General features: G+C 37.6%; 1 protein-coding gene across 1 annotated transcript in view; it reads left to right on the forward strand.

Annotated features, from left to right (window-relative positions):
- The window catches only part of LOC139765361 (uncharacterized), a 20402-nt gene extending 2444 nt beyond the window's left edge, over positions 1–17958 (forward strand). The window contains exons 2-7 of the mRNA XM_071692746.1: positions 1862–2076; positions 5824–5951; positions 8105–8184; positions 12284–12396; positions 14500–14689; positions 16017–17958. Coding sequence (XP_071548847.1) covers positions 1862–2076; positions 5824–5951; positions 8105–8184; positions 12284–12396; positions 14500–14689; positions 16017–16519 — 1229 coding nt within the window. The 3' untranslated portion in view covers positions 16520–17958. The remainder of the gene's footprint in view (positions 1–1861; positions 2077–5823; positions 5952–8104; positions 8185–12283; positions 12397–14499; positions 14690–16016) is intronic.
- The last annotated feature ends 239 nt before the right edge of the window (positions 17959–18197 follow it).

Raw genomic sequence — 18197 nt, forward strand, 5'->3', positions numbered from 1 at the left:
AGAAATTAAAAGTTGCTTCACTTCTCACACCTTAACATTGTATGGATTGCTTGCATATCACCTCTATCCACACATATACGTCAGACGAAACATATCCACAGTCTAAAACATTTCGGTAATGCAATGACTGGAAGAGCACTGGACAAACGTCCAAGTTGGAACTTTCACACTGAAGATAACTAACACCTTTCCTCATTTATTTTGCAATCATCCCACAAAGAAAACCACTATATTTCTCAACATGTGGTTCCTTCTGGTGTACGTGGCTGGGTGCCCAGTAATGGGCAGAGTTAAAAGCCTGTTATACATTATACATCAGAAGTAGCTTTAGGATATGGCTACTTATGTCTGAAGTTCTTCATATACATCGTTGTGATAACATACGGAGGACCGATCTGTCTCTTTTTTCGTGAAATTTCATATATTATTTCATATATCATCTAGGATATCCAAGAGCATTTCAAGATGGTAAATAACATGAACATACAAAATTGATAACTTTGATATGTAGGATTAATAAAGAGGAAATTTACATACTCTGTACAAAGTTTGGATATTTCCATTACTCAATTATAGAGACAAAATATCTGATAAACAGTGTAATTAACTAGTGAGGTTAAATGCAAGATGGCATCCTTGAATTGGTTTCTATTATGATAATGTAATAGATGAGAAAGTTTGTTACCAATGTACTCACCAAAGTACTGAGTTGCAGAAGGATGCAAGTTTTATGATGTGTGTGAGCATAGGCATTGAAGGTAAATATGACTAGAAGTAACAAAATGTTTAAAAGGAAACAGAGTGAAATTATAGGTTTTGCAAAGCCCTATATAGTGAGGGAAGAAAGTGTACTGAACTGTGTTATAGATGTGTTATAGATATGAAGGGAAAAGACTAGAAGAGGTGACAGAATTTAAGACCAGTACATGGACAGTATATTCTTGCTTAGACCTTTTTGTGCATGTAGGTTAAGGAGAGATAGGGAAGAGAGCAGTACATGGTAGAAGAGTCATTGGATCCCTTAATATAATAATGAAGGGTAGAGGTGTAAGAAAGGGTAAAGGGACAGCTTAGTCCTCCCAACCCAGACCTATGCAACTGAATTATAGACATGGAATGAATCACAGAGGCTAAGAGTCTAGGCTGTGGAAATTAGTTATTTGAGAGGAGCATGTACTATGACTAAATGAAGAAAGAAATGTGGGGTTGTATGAGAGATTTGGTATGGCAGGGAAAGCTAAGGGAATAGATTGTACTTTTAGGTGGTTTGTGTATGTGAAAAGAATGCAAGATGGGAAGTTCTTAAGAAGAGTGTATGATAGTAGAATTAAAAGATTTGGTGTGAGTGAAGGACTATTTGTGACATGGGGAAATAGAGTGAAAGAGTTCTGGAGGAGGAGAAATGGTGGAAGAATGCATGGAATGATGTATGCAAGGGAAGCATGTAAGGACAGGGACAAGTGGAGACACTTTAACTATGGCCTTCCTCTTGATGGGAGTTCCTGGAGGGAACAGGTGTCTGAGATACAGATAGATAGACAGATGTACTATTTTATTATAATGCAGATATGAAGTACATATTTACATACCAGAGTTTACCCAGTATCAGAATTCTTGGATATTAAATGAAATTTCACCATTATATTTTCTTTCATTTCTTGTATTCAGATTTATCTTATTTTCATTTTTCCAAAGTTATAATCTTGCTGTATAGAAATTATTAAATTTATGCTTCCTAAAAATGATGATATGAAGATGGAGGGAATAATGTAATATTAAATCTTTTGAGACAGTATGGATATAAAATTTGCATCTTCATAATTACTTTTTCTTATCCAAAGAAACTTTATGGGTTCCATAGGTCGGTCAGAAGCATCAGCAGAAAGAGAAGGCAGAATACACTGGGGACATGAGGACGTACTCAACCTGGTGGCCAAGGTTGGAGAACACTGGCATGAGTTCTGCAATGGCATACGCAAGAAAAAGTTTATTTGGAAGGACATTGCTGCTAAATTAGCTCATGAGGGATTTGCTATCACAGGTGATGACTGTGATCGCAAATGGAGAAACTTGAAGGTACTTTTCTATCTTCCAGAACAATTCTGTTTTCCAAAAACTTTCCCTAAGGTACAGTATATCATAGTTCAAAAATAAAGTTATTCCGTTCTAACAAAACTTTATCTTGAAATTCATACATTTTTAAAATGTTTTGCAAATTCCTTTCTCAACACAGTACTGTTTGAATTACACAAGACCTCTTGTATCAGTTTTCTTTAGAAATTTTGGTTGCTAAAAATTTTTGTATTATTGTTTTCTTAATATTAGGACCTAAAATTCAGAAAATGGAAGAAAACATTCATAACTGCATGTTTTAAGCTGTTTGAATTGCAATAAAATAAAAAGATTTTAGGTAAATATCACTATAACTTCTGTTACAATTTTGTTAGCATGAAAATTTGCAAATTAAAAAAGTTTGTTACAGTAGTTTGAAGCTTGTAGCTTGTACAATACTTTAGCTGGAACTGGTAGGTACTGTAGCTCAGAAATACAAACTTCAATCATTGGTGGATAGGTAAATGCAGTACTAGAAAATTTTTGAAGACTGTATGTCAAAGTCGTAAGTTCTGAGAAAAGAATCAGTCACATAATGAGCAATTTTATTGCTTTAGGCACTGTAATAACAAACTGTATGGTCTTGCCAGCTCTTGGGAGAAAAACCAAAGTAATACTTATAGAAGAGGGAAAGTGAACGAACATTGCAGCCAAGGGCAAGAGGGTCAAGTTTTAAAGTTAACCTGGGAGGGTTCATAAGTCACACTGCTCTTGACTTAAAATCTGTCAAGAAAGGATGCTTAGAGTTAGAACCATCCCAGATGTGAGAGCAGTACTCCATACAAGGATAAATCAATCCTTTGTATGAATAGAGAAACTGTTCAGGAGAATGGAAGTTTCAACATCTGAACAGGACTCCCAGTTTCTTAGAAGCAGACTTAGCTATTTCTGTAATGGGGGGTTTCCAAGAATGAGTGAATGTTACAATAATACCATGTATGTTCATTGAGTCAAAAGGTGGAATTACAAAACTGTTTAAGGAGAGATGAGGGTTGTGAGGAGTTTTCAATACAGAGGTGAGTAGAAACTGGATCTTGGAGGTATTAAATAGATTTTGTCTGCCTTACTGAGATAGCTTGTTACTTTCCTGAAATATTATCTTATGCTTTACAGAACCAGGAAATCTGTTTACCAAATGAGAGTGGGGATGAGAGAATGTCATTAAACTTTAGGAAAATAAAAAGATGTTTTGGAAGGAGGTAAATAACATCCATAAGATGAGAACAAATGGGAACATCGGTGAAGGTGGCAAGGGGAAAGCGAGAACAGGTAGTGATGAAGTGAAGAGGAGATGGAGTGAGTATTCTGAAAGTTTGTTGAATGTGTTTGATGATAAAATGGCAGATGCTCTGTATTTTGGTCAGGGTGGTATGTAAAGTGAGAGAGTTGTTTAGTGAAGAGAGAAGAGGTGGTGAAAGCCCTGCAGATGAAATCCAGCATGATGGTGGGTTTGGATGGCATTGCAGTTGAATTTATTAAGAAAGGGGGTGACTGTGTTCTTGATAGGTTGGCAAGGATATTCAGTGTATGTATGGATAATGGTGAAGTCCCTGAGGATTGGCAGAATGCATGTATAGTGCCATTGTACAAAGGCAAAGGGGATAAAGTTGAGTATTCAATCTACAGAGGCACAAGTTTATTGAGTATTCCTGGAAAATTGTATGGAAGGGTATTAATTGAGATGGTGAAGGCATGTACAGAGCATCAGATTAGGGAAGAGCAGTGTGGTTTCAGAAGGGGTAGAGGATGTGTGGATTAGGTGTTTGCTTTGAAGAATGTGTGAGAAATTCTTAGAAAAACAGATGGATTTGTATGTAGCATTTATGGATTTGGAGAAGGCATATGATAGGGTTGATAGAGATGCTTTGTGGAAGGTCTTAAGAGTATATGGTGTGAGATGTAAGCTGCTACAAGCAGTGAGAAATTTTCATCAAGGATGTAATGCATGTGTACGAGTAGGAAGAGAGGAGAGTGATTGGTTTACAGTGAAGGTCGGTCTGCAGCAAGGGTGTGTGATGTCCCCATGGTTTAATTTGTTTATGGATGGGGTGGTTAGGGAGGTAAATACAAGAGCTTTGAAGAGAGATGCAAATATACAGCCTGTTAAGGATGAGAGGGCATGGGAAATGAGTCAGTTGTTCTTTGCCGATGATTCAGTGCTGGTGGCTGATTTGGGTAAGAAACAGCAAAAGTTGGTGACTGAGCTTGGAAAAGTGTGTGAAAAGAGAAAGTTGAGAATAAATGTGAATAAGAACAAAGTTATTAGGTTCAGCAGGGTTGGGGGACAAGTTAGTTGGGAGTGAGTTTTTTCATGGAGAAAAATCAGAGGAAGTGAAGTGTTTTCGATATGTGGGAGTGGACTTAGCAGCGGATGGAACCATGGAAGGAGAAGTAAGTCATAGGGTGGAGGAGGGGTCGAAGGTTCTGGGAGCGATGAAGAATGTGTGGAGAGAATGTTATCTTGGATAGCAAAAATGGATATGTTTGAAGGAATAGTAGTCCCGACAATAGTATATGGCTGCAAGGCATGTTCTATAGATTGAGTTTACAGAGGAGGGTGGATGTGTTGGAAATGAAATATTTCAGGACAATATGTTGTGTCAGGTGGTTTGATCAAGTAAGTAATGAAAGGGTAACAAGAGATGTTTAGTAATAAAAAGAGTGTGGTTGAGAGAGCAAAAGAGGGTGTGTTGAAATGGTTTGGACATATGGAGAGAATGAGTGAGGAAAGGTTGACAAAGAGGATAATAATGTCAGAGGTAGAAGTAATAAGGCAAAGCAGGTGACCAAATTGGAGGTGGAAGGATGGAGTGAAAAAGATTTTGAGCGATCGGGGTTTGAACATGGAGGAGGATGAGAGGCTTGCAAGGAATAGAGTGATTTGGAAGGATGTGGTATACCGGGGTTGATGTGTTGTCAATGGACTGAACCAGGACATGTGAAATGTCTGGGGTAAACCATGGAAAGGTCTGTGGGGCCTGGATGTGGATAGGGTGCTGTGATTTTGGTGCATTACACATGACAGCTAGAGAGTGCAGTGATACTTTTCTCAAGCTGTAGTGTTTTTAAGGAGTGGCTTTGAAGCTGGCACCATTAGGATAAGAGAACCCACATGTGCCATGATTGTTCTTAAGGTAAAATACTTTGTACATATGCCCTTTTTGATGAAGTTTTTCTTTGACTCTCCTCTTCCATATTGGTGTGTTCTCGATGGCTAATAAGACAAACAGACCTTAGAGAGAAATATTGTATAAGTTTTGAAGGAAAAAAATTCCAAGGCAGTTTGAAAATTTTACCAGTTATCTGTCATCCCTTTCCTTTGAAAACCTTTCCCAAGTCAATAGTGATCACTATTGGGTTTACATCTGTGTTCAAAGAAGGATGAGGTGCATCCTTAGCAACATAGGAACGATGATATTTTCATTTAGTGGGGATATGTTGATTGGTCAGAGGACAAATCTAAGCTAAGCCACACAGTTAACTACCTAGAAGATGATTACTGAAGAATGAGAGGTGTATCCCTTATTACTAGATAGGACGTTGTGAGCTTTCTAACCCCGAGATCCAAGGCTTATCTCTGATGGCTCAAGGGACACCACCCCAAGGAGAAACTTTTTTATATTTTTAAAACAAATTTTGTGAATCTTCTTTTATTTCCTTTATCTCAGACATATTTCTTTATCATTTTATTAATGTTTGATATGTTTATAGATCCGATACATGGCAGTACTTGAGAAACAACTGTCTGGGGAAAAGACTTCACACAGGATCGACTATTTTGACAGCATCCATGCTTTCCTAAAAGATGACTTAGATACCCTTGCATACATAGAACAAAGGTAAGTTCACCAGATAATTACAAACCAGGTGTTGCGGTATGATCAAAACGTCACATTTGAGAAGACACACAAGCAACTCTCATATGATCATCCATTTTGTGGTTGCATGATGGAATGGGATTCACTATTATACATAGATATCAAATAAAATCTTGAGTTTAGTTTGAAATCTTTCCTTCTTAGAAAGGAAAGATCCACAGAATGCACATAAATGAGCACATTGGATCAGACTGTATAAGGCAGTGAGATCAATGAGACTGCAGAGAACTACTAAGGCAGTAAGCTTTCATGGCACTGTAGAGAATCAAGTGCCTGGTATGAAAGTTAAGAATGTAAATCACCATGTTCGTTCATTGAACTTATAATGCAGTAATGGAGATTTTGGTTTTTAGTTTGTATAAGATTCAGGATTACTGACAGTCACTATGAGTCAGAGACAGTGGGAAACAAGTTACAGAATGTATGCACTGAGAATATTGGATATTAATGCATATGAATACAAAGACTTTGTGTTGAAGGAAAGGAAGTTTGAATATGAAGTGTGATTGAATGGTCAGATGATGAATGTGTAGTTTGAATATTTAGCTTGGATGAACCGATGGTGAATTGTTAGAGGGATTACAAAAGATTGATTCATTGCTGGTGCACTAGTGTTCCTCGATGTATGTGGGTTCATCATATATGATGAACCCACTTCAAACATACCCATTTTTGCCCTCCCAAATAATGACCTCTCTTTCTTCACTGCTCCCAGTACCTTTGCCCTCTCACCCATCCTGCGATTCACTTCCACGGTTCCTTTTGTTGCCATGTCCACTCTTAGTTATGTAAAACACTTAAATCCCTCCAGTTTTTCTCCATTCAGACTCACAGCCCAACTAACCTGTCCCTTTTATTTTGCTAAACCTTATAACCTTGCTTTTATTCACATTTACTTTCAACTTCCTCCTTTCACACACTCTTCCAAATCCAGTCAACAACTGCAATTTCCAATTTGAATTCATTTTTATATTTATTTATAGGACCCCATTCTTAGAAAGGGTTCTGGTGTTATCCAGGACCTTTTTCTAAAGGCTCTTGTAGCCCACTGTGCTGCTTCCAGTTGCAGGGAAATGTGGACTCCTTTGGAATGAGAATTTCTTTGTCAAAACTGTACTCCCAATGATATAGCCTCACCAAAGGCGACTTTTCACTTGTGAGGTAACCTCATGCAGGTAGAATTCAGTAACACCGATGATTATATATTTGTAATGAAAAATGAATATAGGTATACCTGGCTGTTTCAGTGATAATCTTGACCAATGAAACAATCATGACCATTTCACCACCTTCCTAAAACAATGACTTGTGTTTCTTAAAACAATAATCAATAAGTGCTTTTCTTTGTTACATCAAGCAAAATTCTCGATATTGCTGTCTGTTGTTTTATGTTATCAATTATAGAATATTTTTATTGAAAATTAGCTGCCCATCCCACAATAAGCTCACTTTTGTACATGTATATTCAATTTTAAGAATCAGACTAATATCAGTGATATGATTTATCACCTAAATACATGTAACTAGAAAGAATGCTGAGTTTTCTGAGATACAGTCTGATCTAACTCCTTTATTTTGAGCTTTTCATCATTATCTTAGCAAATTCATAAATCTTCCCTCCCACAAACCAAATCCTGGGTGCATTTATATGGAAGTGAATATGAATTGGAATAACATTTGATTCAGGTCTTTTGAGAAGAGTTAGGAATTGAGAGATTATACTGAGGACTTAGGTGGTTAATAAAGTTTTAATGTAAAGGAATGGGTGCTTGGACTTTTAGTTACAAGCAAGAAAAGGGAGTTTGTGTAAAAACAAGTAAGAAATGCCTTAATCATGGTGTATTAAGGATATTTTGTAATAACAACCATCATCTTTCATGTATAGCAGGGGACAGAATAATTGATACTGAGAAATAAGGCTAATTCAACAATATAGTGGACTTATGGTAGAAGACCATGATATAGGATGCTAAATGGTAATAAGTTGAGTTTTTAAAATTTCATAAAACTTGTCATTGTCCTTCTTGACTAATTATACTGTTATATATGAAATCATACCTTTCAAAGATATGCAAATGAAACCTATACTTCTTAATCTTCCATCTTGATTCCAGGCGCAGTCAACAAGATTCAAAAGAACTGTTATGCAACAATGGTGCAGATGAAGAAAACTTTTCAGATATTACAGCAGAAGGTAAAAACCATTTGATTTTGATACCTTGACATGCACCTGCAATGTGTAATGCACATTCAAAAGATGGAAAAACTTTTGGGTGTACATAGGGTGGGGAGTGAACTGAAGATGAAAGGTGAAGAAACTGTTGAATGTATTTTGAAAGTCTGTCATGTGTATGATGATTGGATTAAGGTAATGATTATTACACTTTATAAAGTTAATAAACTTGAGTGTAAGAATTACAAACTTAATGGCATATTTTATGATATCACTCTGACTGATGATGTGAAAGGAGTTGCTGATCCCCTCATAGATAAAGAGCCAGGTGAAATTTTGAAAGGAAGAGAAAACCTGGACCAGACTTTTGCACTTAGGTAGGTAGTGGAAAACGTTTTTGGGAAAAGTGTTATGCATTGTACATGGGGCCAGAGGAGCTAAAATATAAAGTTATTAGAATGAGATTTCAGAAAGCTCTGACTTTAAGCCATGCTTGAAAGACCTCTGAATGCTGTTAAGATCTTTTATAATGGAAATACTAGAAGTCCTTTTGTGAGAGTAAATGGAGATGTAAATGAATGGTTTAGAATAAGTAAGAGAGTGTGTCATGATTGTGTAAGGTTCCATGCTTACTTCATTAAAATGGAGGGACATAGCAAGGGATAAGAATGAGGTGGGGGTGATTGCAGTATACCAATGAATCTTGGAGGAACAGAACAGAAGATGCCACAGATGTTGTATGTGGATGGTGCCAATCAGAAGAGTTAGGAAGAAGGATTGGTGTCCATTGGAACAAAGGCATTCAAGTTTGCACCTTTTGTGAGAATTATACTTACTTACAAGGGAGCAATTACTTATGCTTGTTATTCAAAAAAAATGATCAAACCCTGTGTTTGTGTCAACAAGTGCCATGAGTTGGAGGGAAACCAGTGAAACCAGTTTTAATTGTGTGCAACTAATGCTTACCAGCATATTCTGTTTTTTATAGATGCATCATTAAGCAGTTGTCCAGTAACAGGCATACAAGTAACTTTGTTTTTCATATAATGAGTTGCTTCTCTTACCTTTGTGAGTTAGTATTGGGAACAGTCAAACAAGAGCCTCATTTGCATGTATCCACACCCTGAATGTCATTTATAATGCACCAAAACCATAGCTTACCAACTGCAGCCAAACTCTAAAACTGTTCCAAGGTTTACCGTGACTACCTCAAATAAGTTCAATCCAGTGACAGCTTATTGCCCTCTTGATATCACATTGATCCAGGTCACTGCTTCATGCATGCTTATCACCCTCCTTCAGCATCTGCTTTTCAGGAGCTCCTGCAGCTCTAAGGCTGCACTACTTCCTGTAACAGGAAAACGATGAGCTTTCTTGGAGTGGAAAGTTCTTCAATAAGACTGTACTTTTTTTCATTAACAGATTATGATACACCCTTGTTGGAGGTGAGTTTTCACTTATGGTGTAACTACAGGCAGGCGAGATCAAAGACCATGCATCTCTAGATGGCCCTTCTATAAAAGTCAAGGCATATGTTATGTTATGGAGGAAGAGAGGGCATACTGATGATTAGTCCGAGAAATTATTCCTTGCCGGTTAGGGAGGGTTTTTAAAACTATATAAAGCACTAAGATATGCACATTTTGGTAATCTTTAGTAGCACAGCCTAAGGCTCTTATTGGGAAAGTAGGTTACAATTTGCATCTGGTTTAATGCAGATGACATTGTCTTCATTTAAAAGCACATCCTAAAAAGGAATTGTATCTTGGAGGAAGAAAAGACTGCTCTGGGTACAATGCAGTGAAGTATTGTATTGTTTTGATGATGTGTAACACTTAAAATCACCTTGGATGATTTTAAGTGTAAGCCATTGCATATATACCATGCAAAAAATCCTGATATTTTAGAAGGGCATAACAATGGGCATTTGACTCATGGTGTTGTGCAAACAAAAAGGCTTAGGGAAAAAGACAACCATTACAAAGATTAGCCCAACCAGTGCTTTTGCTTAACAGTGAAGTAATACAGGGAGAAACACATGGTATACAAGGCTCCTCTTTGTCATAGTGTACTTAGTTAATCCAGTCATATAACAGACTTCATCAACCACTAGAAGTGATGTCTTGTTACATCAAACATAACTTCACTTTTCATTGTATGGATCAGGACATTATTACTCAATTTAAGTGCATTTACATGAAAAGACATTGAATATATATATTAGAGGCCATTGAGAAAGATCTGCCAACACTTCAGAAATTTTAAAGTCCTACATTTGCTTAACATTTAACTTGCGAACTAAGAGTAGTTTGAATAACATCATGAAAACACTAAATGGTGTTTGGTCCTCTATCTTGATGGAAGTGATCTAATACTTCATAGGCTTCCTTAATACAAAGACAGAAGTGAATGAGGTTGTTTGGCAAGGGTGGAGTGTTGGCAGTCAGGGGTTTACTGATCTCTTCACAGGGGATGTTGCTGAATTCTCGAATTTGCACTGTGGAAATGGACATTGAAAATTTTCTCTTTTATATAATATAAGATCAAATGTCTTCACTGAAGAAATCATTGAAACTCCTTGGTAGATATCTGATAAAGAGTTGAGCAAACTGCTGAAGAAAGTAAGTAAACTAGGAGTTTAATATGGAGACTTACCCATGTATTGAATGAAGTCATGTATCTGGGAAAGTTATCAATGAACCCCTGGAATCTTATAAGGAAATATATAATCTGAGGCATTACTCTGCCTGATAGTGAACAATCACCTGTTTTTTCAAGTTTTGCCATGCCACCACGACTACCAGTGGAACTGCCACTACCCTTGCAGTCAGCTTCATTACTAGGTTCTTTACAAAGAACACCATTGCCACAGCAGCTGCTATCCCTTTGCAATCATCCTTTGTCAGAGAAATATCTGACAATAAGATGGTGGATGAGAAAGCTAGGAAGAAAGTCAGTTGTTGTTTGCCGATGATACAGCACAGGTAGCTGATTCAAGTGAGAAACTGCAGAAGTTGGTGACTGAGTTTGGAAAAGTCTGTGAAAGGAGAAAGTTGAGAGTAGATGTGAATAAGAGCAAGGTTATTAGGTTCAGCAGAGTTGAGGGACACGTTAGTTGGGATGTAAGTTTGAGTGGAGAAAAATTGTAGGAAGTGAAGTGTTTTAGATATCTGGGAGGGGACTTGGCAGCAAATGGAACCATGCAAGCGGAAGTGAGTCATAGGGTGGGAGAGATGGTGAGGGTTATGGGAGCGATGAAGAATTGTGGAAAGAGATAACGTTATCTCAGAGAGCAAAAATGGGTATGTTTGAAGGAATAGTAGTTCCAACATCATTATATTGTTGCAAGGCATGGTTTATAGATGGGGTTGTACGGAGGGGGGTGGATGTGTTGGAAATGAAATGTTTGAGAGCAATATGCGGTGCGAGGTGGTTTGATTGAGCAAATAATGAAAGGGTATGAGATATGTGTGGTAATGAAATAAGAGTGTGGCTGAGAGAGCAGAAGAATGTGTGCTGAATGGTTTGGACATATGGAGTGAACGAGTGAGGAAAGGTTGACAAAGAGGATATATGTGTCAGAGGTAGAGGGAACAAGGAGAAATGGGAAACCTAATTGGAGGTAGAAGGATGGAGCGAAAAGGATTTTGAGCGATCGGGGCTTGAATATGCAGGAGGATGAGAGGTGTGTAAGGAATAGAGTGAATTGGAACGATATGGTATTCTGGGGTCGATGTGCTGTCAGTGGGGTCTGGATGTGGATAGGGAGCTGTGGTTTCAGTGCATTACACATGACAGCTAGAGACCGAGTGTGAGTGAATGTGGCTTTTGTTTCTCAAGCACAGCCTCACTGATGTATGGGTAGCGATGCTGTTTCCTGTGGGATAGGGAGGTGCTGGGAATGGACGAATGCAAGGTATATGAGTTATGTGTACATTCCTTCTTGATTCTTGTTATTACATAACTCTTTGCCTTTTATATATTAATATTTTTTCAAAAATATTTAATGTTATTGGCTTTAGCCATGTGTCCAATTAACCCGAAGAAGTGAACTTCCCTATTCATATATTAGATATGCATGTATCATGAAAGTTTGTAATTTTGTATCCTTTCTCAATAGGTCAAATGGAGTGGACAGATAGATCAGTGCAGCTGTTACTTGAGCTATTATCAGAATTTAGTGATTGGTTTACTGATAAAGAAACAGACCGTGATGACAGCACCATTTGGGAGGTAAGCAAAAGTAATAGATATAAGCCCCAAAACTGGACAACACGGGGAAACTTTGTGACAAATTTGTACAAATCTGATATATGTATGGTTTGCAGATTGATACATATGCAGTTATTGAAATTGCCAAGTAATGGAATCAGATTTGCTCATAAATTGGGTATTTGGGACAGAATGTATTTGTTGTAGGTGTCTTTTATGTAAGAGCCATAGACTGTATAATAATACCTCTCTGAGATGACCCCATCCCACTGATTAGGGAAAAGAATTATGAATGCTGATGTAATTTCTTTCAGGAATAGTTACAATTTCTTTGTTGTCTTCAGCTGTTCTGTACACTACTGAAATTGTAAATTCTTATATATCTTGACATGAAACTTCATTTCATTATTAATATTATACTTAATCGCTGTCTCCTGCATCAGCAATGTAATGCAAGGAAACAGATGAGGAATGGCCCAACCAACCCACGCACGTGCACATATATATACATAAACGCCCAAACACACACATATACATACACATAAATTTCAATGTATACATACACATACCCCGCGTTAGCGAGGTAGCGTTAAGAACAGAGAACTGGGCCTTTGAGGGAATATCCTCACCTGGCCCCCTTCTCTGTTCCTTCTTTTGGAAAATTAAAAAAAAATAATGAGAGGGGAGGATTTCCAGCTCCCCGCTCCCTCCCCTTTTAGTCGCCTTCTACGACACGCAGGGAATACATGGGAAGTATTCTTTCTCCCCTATCCCCAGGGATAAAGAATTCAGCTATGCGCTTTTTGAATGAATCTGGATGATGGCCACACAATAGCTTGAGGTTTCATTCTTTTGCAACATTTTGAAGGTCCACAACACCATAATAACGGAAACAATCCCATACCATAAGTAAAGCAGGGAACTATACAATGCTTGCAATGTACTTGAGGTCAAATGAACCACAGCACAGTTGACTGGTACACATGCTCACCATGGCCACCTCTTTTACAGCATATATATATATATATCCTCTAGGTAAACCTCTCCTCCCTCATTTTCTCCATACTATCTTATCTGTCTATTAATAATTCTGTTCTCTTTTTAATGGGTGGATCAGTTACATAAGTACATACAGCCTTCCGTCATTTCTCACATCTCCTCACCCCATGCTATATCTTAGTAAAACACGGGCTTCTACACTAACAAATGTACTTCTTACCTTATTACTTTACACAGTAAAGTGATACCAACATCTCCACTTACACCACCTCCATTCACAAAATGCTCCCATTGCATCTGATCCTTAATCATTCCTCTAGCATCTTCATCTGAAATAAGCCTAGCCCTATTCAACTTTCTCACTGTATCTCTTCATTGCTGTAACATATCCTCTTGAACTACTCATTATCTGCCATATGTTATGCATGTAGAGCTTACAATCCAGTGCAAAGTCCTGTAGACTGTTCCTAGGCTTACCTCTCAATCAGGCTGCGCTTGCTACCATACCTCTCTCTTACACTATCATTCTCTACACATTCACCCCACCTTACACTGTCTTTTGTCCTCAGTTGATTAATTTCCTTTGTCCATCCTCTTCATTTCTTTTGCATTCAGTACTCAAGACTCATATTCATACAAAACTGTCAGATCTTCTGTACCTTCAAACATAACTATCTTGGCCTTAACAGATACTGACCTCATCTACCACATGCTTCTTAACATGCAGGACTTTCTTTTCCATATCTTGCGAGTCACCTCACCACTGTAGATTAGGATTGTAGGTTTTTACCACAGCAGACCATTAAATCTTGTTATCTGTCCTTTCCATTTACTCTCTTTAGGTCTACAGGATATAGATGGATAAAAAAGTGAATAAAATGATTTGCATGTCTCGCATAGTGACATGGATGACTGATCATGAACATTAATTTGCGTATTTTCCTTTCACTTTTTGCTGTCACATGTTTATAGGTTTTTTTTATAGACTCTAATTCGAAAAACATGTCGTTGGTAACTTGATGTGATACTTTTGTTAGGACTGAATTTACCATTTTTTTTATCCAGGAAGAGAAAGAAATCTCAGTATTATCCAGTCTTCATTTTATGTGCTTACATCCTCTTCAGACAGTGTCAGAACAGATGAAAATGGAGGGATTCCAACCAGGTCCAGAGCAATGTAGGAGGAAGTGGACCAATCTGGCTTTGGGCTTTCAGCATCACAAAGCTGAAGCAGAAGCTACAGGCACAGTGCCATTGTGGCCCTATTACACTCGCGTCAGATATGTCATGAATCTAGTTGGCATACCAAAAAAAGGTAAATTGCATAATCTTCAGTTTTCACCTCTTCTGTTTTGAACATATGTACCATATCCTGCTGTGCTTCCTCCAGATACCACAATGCTGCCTGGGCAGCACAAAACTGATATACTTTTCCCACTGCATTTTGATGGTTACTGACCGAGTTAAAAAATTTGGATGAATAAATGGAAACTTTTTTTGAGTTACCAGTAGTTGCTCCCAGACTAACCATTACTACACAAAGGAGATGGAGTACTTTGAAGGGTGGCAAATGTTGGATGTTTGGGTAGGGGAAGTATGTGAAATGAGGGTCATTGCAAGTGCTTTAGTGAAAGAAGTGGTTGTGAAAGCCTTGCATAAGATAGAATGTGTTAAGAGTGGTTGGAGTTGATGGTACTGCAGTTGAATATCTTAAGAAAGGAGGTGACTGTGTTGTTGATTGGATAGTTAGGATTTTCAATGTATGTATGGGAAGAAGCCTGAGGATTGTTTAATGACACTGTATAAAGGCAAGGGGACAAAAGTGAGTATTTGAATTATAGAGGCATAATTTTGTTGAGTGTACTTGGTAAGTTGCATGGAAGAGTGTTGATTGAGAGGGTGGTTGCTTGCGCAGAGCATCAAATTGGGGAAGAACAAGTTGGCTTCAGGAGTGGTAGAGGATTTTGGATCAGGTGTTTGCTTTGAAAAATATGTTTGAGATGCTTTGTGGAAGGTGTTACAGATATATGGTGTGGGAGGAAAGCTATTAGAACCATTGAGGAATTTATAAGAAGACAGTAAGGCATGTATGGGTGTAAGTACAGAAGAGGGTGAGTGGTTCCATGTGAAGGTGATTCTACAGCAGGGTTGTGTGATGCGAGACTTTTTTATTTTAGCTGGTTTGAAACTAGAGTTATAAATGAAAAAATATAGAGAAATACAAAAAATGAGAGATGAGTTTGCCTTTTATTCAAGGTGCTTTGGGACTATAAACATAATGAAAAAATAAATGGTAAAGACAATGAAGCTGAATAGTGAAAGTGTAAGGTTAACTTCTACAAGAGGTTAAATGAGAGGCTGAGAGATATCATTGAAACAGTATAGGGTAAGTTTGGGTTAATGCTGAGTCATTTAAATAGTGCAGGTAAACTGACAGTATAGTGTATAAGAAAATTTGCATTATAAATTTTTTGATGGTTTGCATTTGTTTATGCCTTAAGTCAAGGAGCAGAATATATTTTAAGGACCTGAACTTTTGACTCTGTGATAGAAAAGGGTTCATAAGATATTAGGATACTTTATGATCCTTGTAATCATCTTGTGCATGAATCCATTGATTTTTATAGATTTTTTTTTCTCAGATGATCCAGATGGAAACACACTAAAGCGGAGAATAAGAGGAACTCGCAGCAGCCCAAAGAAGAAGAGCCAAAGATACTTCAAGCAAGAGGTAGAAGATACCGATGAAGGCTTATTAGAAGAACCTCATAAGGAAATTCTTGAAATGATGGAGCCATCCACTTCAACTGGAGCACCAGGAGGATCTATGAAATCGTCAGCTGTAACAAATTGTACCATCCTGCCCCATGAAGTACAAGAAATTTGTCAAAGGTTAGAACACTTGGAAGAGAACATGGCAATATGCCAGAGACTTGACCGCTTAGAAGCCAAGCTGGATGTTGCAGCTCAACAGCATGAAACACAGCTCCAAACTAATGCATTACTGACACAAGTTTTGTCTGAACTGTCAAGGCTTAGTCACACCTTGAGTACCCGTTACCACCACCAAGAATCAGGACAAGACTCAACGGACCTAGGATCAGGGATCACCATTGTAGTGCCACATTCACAACACTTAGAATAAGTGTTAGATTAGAGAGGAAAGCAGAAATGTAGAGAAACTTTTGATAAGAAAATTAAGAAAGTTTAGATTAATTCTGTTGTATCACTAATATGAGGTTTTTATACTGTATTAGTGAAGGATTGAACAAGGATAGACAGGCAACTTTGGACTTAGCAAAAAAAAAAGAATTATGTTATTATTGCCAAGGTGTAGTTTTATTAAAACCTAGGTCTTTTAGACTGCTAATGCTGCACATTACTTGTCTTATATGGTGACCTTTTGTGATAACATCTTTCTACCATAATAGTATCATATAGAGCAATCTGATAGAGTAACAAGATATGGTTGGCTATTACATGGACCTTTAAAGAAATCTTTTAAGTTGTTTTTATCAAATAGTTCTATTTTTCCATTTCTGTATTTGTTTATACTCTGATGATTTTAGTGAGATACCACCAATGTTTCTTGCTTTGCTCATGCTAGCAAAACACACTGTTCTTCTACACTTTCAACACAGAGGAAAAACTAAATGAATGGAATGAAGACTCTCATGAACTTAGTGAACAAAAGAACTCTACAGAGCATTTAATGGATGTTCCAAGATATGTACACCTGAAGAGGACAGAGATAAAGCAACAAAAATAAGTACGGTGATGCAAAACTTTCAATGAGCATGTAAAACTAGAAGGACTATGGGGTAAACTTAATCATGCTATGGTTAAGACTCCACCCTCATGCACATGAAGATGAAGCTGGCTGGGTAGAATCCATGTACGAAGTTCTCATCCAGGATGTTTTATGAACAGTTACTGAAACTAGAAGGACTATGGGGTAAACTTAGTCTTGTTATGGTTGAGAAACTCCATCCTCATGCACATGAAGATCAAGCTGGCTGGGTAGAATCCATGTACGAAGTGCTCATCCAGGATGTTTTATGAACAGTTACTGAAACTAGAAGGACTATGGGGTAAACTTAGTCTTGTTATGGTTGAGAAACTCCACCCTCATGCACATGAAGATCAAGCTGGCTGGGTAGAATCCATGTACCAAGAGTTTTCATCCAGGATGTTTTATGAACAGTAACTGACAGGAACTAACAAATAGCATTTTTTTCCACAGACCCTTCAAACAATCGCCCCAAGTGAGATCATATCAAATGACACAGATCACCCCTTCACAATGTTAGACCTTGTGGTCAGAAAGACAGGCACCAACAGCATCTGGATGGGACATGATAATAGAGGCTTCTGAAATATTGCTCTAAATTCATTAAGTGATCCAGTATGCTTCTTTATATGTGATAACTATGTTGCCAGTCATATGTAAGATGGGACATGATAATAGAGGCTTCTGAAATATTGCTCTAAATTCATTGTGATCCAGTATGCTTCTTTATATGTGATAACTATGTTGCCAGTCATATGTAAATTTTTTATGACATAAAAACAAAGCCTACTTTTCATAATTTTTCCATAACCTTACAGAGGTAAATGGTCACTGCAATAGACTGGAATGAAGGAAGACTCATAAGGTGCTTCAGTTTCTTGGGGATGAGGATCTTGAAACTAACAACTCCTCCAACTTCTATACATAAAATAGATGGCTTCAACTAACCATAATGCTAGTGCTATGTCCACTCCCAAGTTTCCAAAACACTTCACTTCGTCCAATTTTTCTCCATTCAAACTCACACCCAACT

The sequence above is a fragment of the Panulirus ornatus genome, chromosome 4 (genome assembly GCF_036320965.1).
Source record: "Panulirus ornatus isolate Po-2019 chromosome 4, ASM3632096v1, whole genome shotgun sequence".
Lineage (NCBI taxonomy): Eukaryota > Metazoa > Arthropoda > Malacostraca > Decapoda > Palinuridae > Panulirus > Panulirus ornatus.